This window comes from Montipora foliosa, chromosome 7 (genome assembly GCF_036669935.1).
Source record: "Montipora foliosa isolate CH-2021 chromosome 7, ASM3666993v2, whole genome shotgun sequence".
Lineage (NCBI taxonomy): Eukaryota > Metazoa > Cnidaria > Anthozoa > Scleractinia > Acroporidae > Montipora > Montipora foliosa.
The window spans coordinates 8225760-8228195 of record NC_090875.1 but is presented as its reverse complement, the minus strand read 5'-3'; the positions used below and the strand labels follow the sequence as shown (position 1 = coordinate 8228195).

The 2436-nt window shown below is 37.8% G+C and overlaps 1 protein-coding gene across 1 annotated transcript in view; it reads right to left on the bottom strand.

Annotated features, from left to right (window-relative positions):
* Window positions 1–1806, bottom strand: part of LOC138009839 (carboxypeptidase A2-like) — a 57596-nt gene extending 55790 nt beyond the window's left edge. Inside the window, exons 1-2 of the mRNA XM_068856833.1 lie at window positions 1772–1806; window positions 1514–1667 (exon numbers count right to left, since the gene is read on the bottom strand). Coding sequence (XP_068712934.1) covers window positions 1514–1516 — 3 coding nt within the window. The 5' untranslated portion in view covers window positions 1517–1667; window positions 1772–1806. The remainder of the gene's footprint in view (window positions 1–1513; window positions 1668–1771) is intronic.
* Window positions 1807–2436: the final 630 nt, after the last annotated feature.

The following is a 2436-nucleotide window of genomic DNA, read 5'->3' as shown; positions in this document are numbered from 1 at the left end:
AATTAATGTTGTTTTCATGTCGTAAATATTTTATTCTCGATCGACCGTCCGGGAACTTCCTTCTGCTCTTTCTGAAAACTGTGTATCAATATTTATTTTCTTTTTCATCAATATTTGTTTTGCATAAAGCAAGCTACCAGAATCTGTACCTTGCTGAGTTCGCATTTGTTAGCGTTAATAGTATTTTCGGTCAGATGTTTCTGTTTTTTATGAGGGGTTTATTGTTTTGGTGTCCCATCCCAACACTAACCCCGCGAAACAGGGCTTGACTTCAGTGAAGTTTAGTATTACAAAGTTTTCGGATGCTCATAGGGCACACTTGTGGTGAAAAGAAGTTGTGAGGGAACTTGAAAATTATCAACATGTCAGCCCAGAAGCCAATGTTTCTCGCCCAGATGGTCTCCTTTAGGGGTTAAATTCAAAATTTCCAACGAGCATGCCCGTCTGTTCCATATAGGGGGCCCCCCCCCCCCCCGGGCCGGAACGATGATGCTGCTGGTATATGTTAAAACAATAGTGATCTAATCGGCTTCATATATAGAATGGGGAATATAAAAGCAAAAGCGACACAAGGTGGGTTGAATTTTTTGAAGGTATATCCATATTTCGGCTGGCCAAACCAGGCTTCTTCAGGTACAATAAGCATATTTCAAGCATATGTAGCATATTTTCGTAATATGTTCCGGAAACACAGTGAAACACAGTGTAGATAAGCTTATATTAAAAAATAATCACATAGCATAGAACGGAACAGTCTGATTCTTCGTGGATGTTCAGACCATCGGGATCAATTGTTCTGCCTTTTTGGATTACAAAATAAAACTTCTGTGGCCTTACGGATAGAGTCTCGGAAGGAAGAGAATTTTTCGATGGGTATTAAGAGCCATTTTCCCAGAAAATCGAAAATCGCAAGACACTCGTGAAAATTCGATTTTTTTTTTCTTTTGCCAAAACATCCCTTTTAGTACCCTAATTCAAGAAAAAATAGTTTTAGGTTCAAGCGATTCATTGTACGGGAGAAATTACAAAAAGTTTGAAAAATCGATTTTTTGCTCGTTTTTCGTACTCAAAACAACGGATTCCGACCGCAACTTCGAGAAAACGTTGAATGCATAAGAAACAATCCCTAACATCAAAACTTCAGCCGAGAATTATTACATACTTACTCTTTAATTTTATGAAAGAAAATTTAAAGAAAGAAGTTTTTAACAATTACAATCGACAAGTTTAAAAAGGTCAAATTTGTATCTCTGGAAATGTTAATAAATGAAGGCGAACTTTAACTGTTGTAAAAGCCCTCTGGTATATGCCGCTTCCTTGTAAAACCCATATAGAATAAAACCTTGGCTATTGAACTAAGTTACTGGAAAGTTTTAGCTCTGGGAATCCAATACAGTTCTCACACTGAAGTAAGCAATTTGAGTATCTGAGTAAATAAAACGTATGCAAATTAGACGGCCCGCTGAATGAATTCATATTTTTAACGCAAAGTTTTGTTGAACGAACAACTTACCATTGCTTGTTGTGAGAGAAGTTAAATCCATCTCTCAATCTGTTTGTGGCAACTCATCCATAACTGATTTTGACCAAAATGTGTCCAGCAACTTCAGCGCTTGAGCTATCTAAACACTTCCCACGCAGCGCTTATTACGCGTCATCAGACGCTTCTGTAATAATGAAACCCGATTATGTTTTGGTCCGAAAATAACATACAATGATGAAAATTAACCACTGCTCAAACCACACAGTTAACAAGGTGACTATTACTGACCTCTTATTGAGCGAACAAATCAGATACTAGACGGGATATAAACAAGATCATATGACGCATAATTTAACAAACGCGCAGAGATTGGTCACGCTAGCTTGTCACATACGACTGTACGTACTATACTTCGTACACATTGTAAACAGATTAAGAAACAATTACAGCTGTCCCAATGAAAAAATTTACAACCCTACGTCTGTTTATAGATCATCAGTGTAGAAATATTCGACTCTGGGAACAATATTAATATAACATTTCCAGGCCAAATGCTCCTGGAATAAAATTCATATATTGTCACGAAGTGTTTCGCAACTTACTATTGCACGTGCCTCCACGATTTCATTTTAATTGAATTATTCCCGTCTAGTATTACGAAATGCTACCCTGCTCACAGACGTTTTTTCTGTTTCGGGAATTTGGTGCGCGCACAAGATAACCGATTGCCCGTGAGAGAGGGCGGAACGCGCTTTTTTTTATACGTACATCTAAAAATGAAGAGAGTCTGTGAACAGGCTGGTAAAGTACACAAAGTGCAGAGTTCTGCCTAAACGGTGTTCTCACTTCTCCTCAGAGGCTGCTTCCAGAAGTGAAACATTCACCATTTGTTCTCGCCGGAATAACTAAGTCAAGAAAAAATCTATTTTGTTCATTGTTTTGCTTTCTTTGCT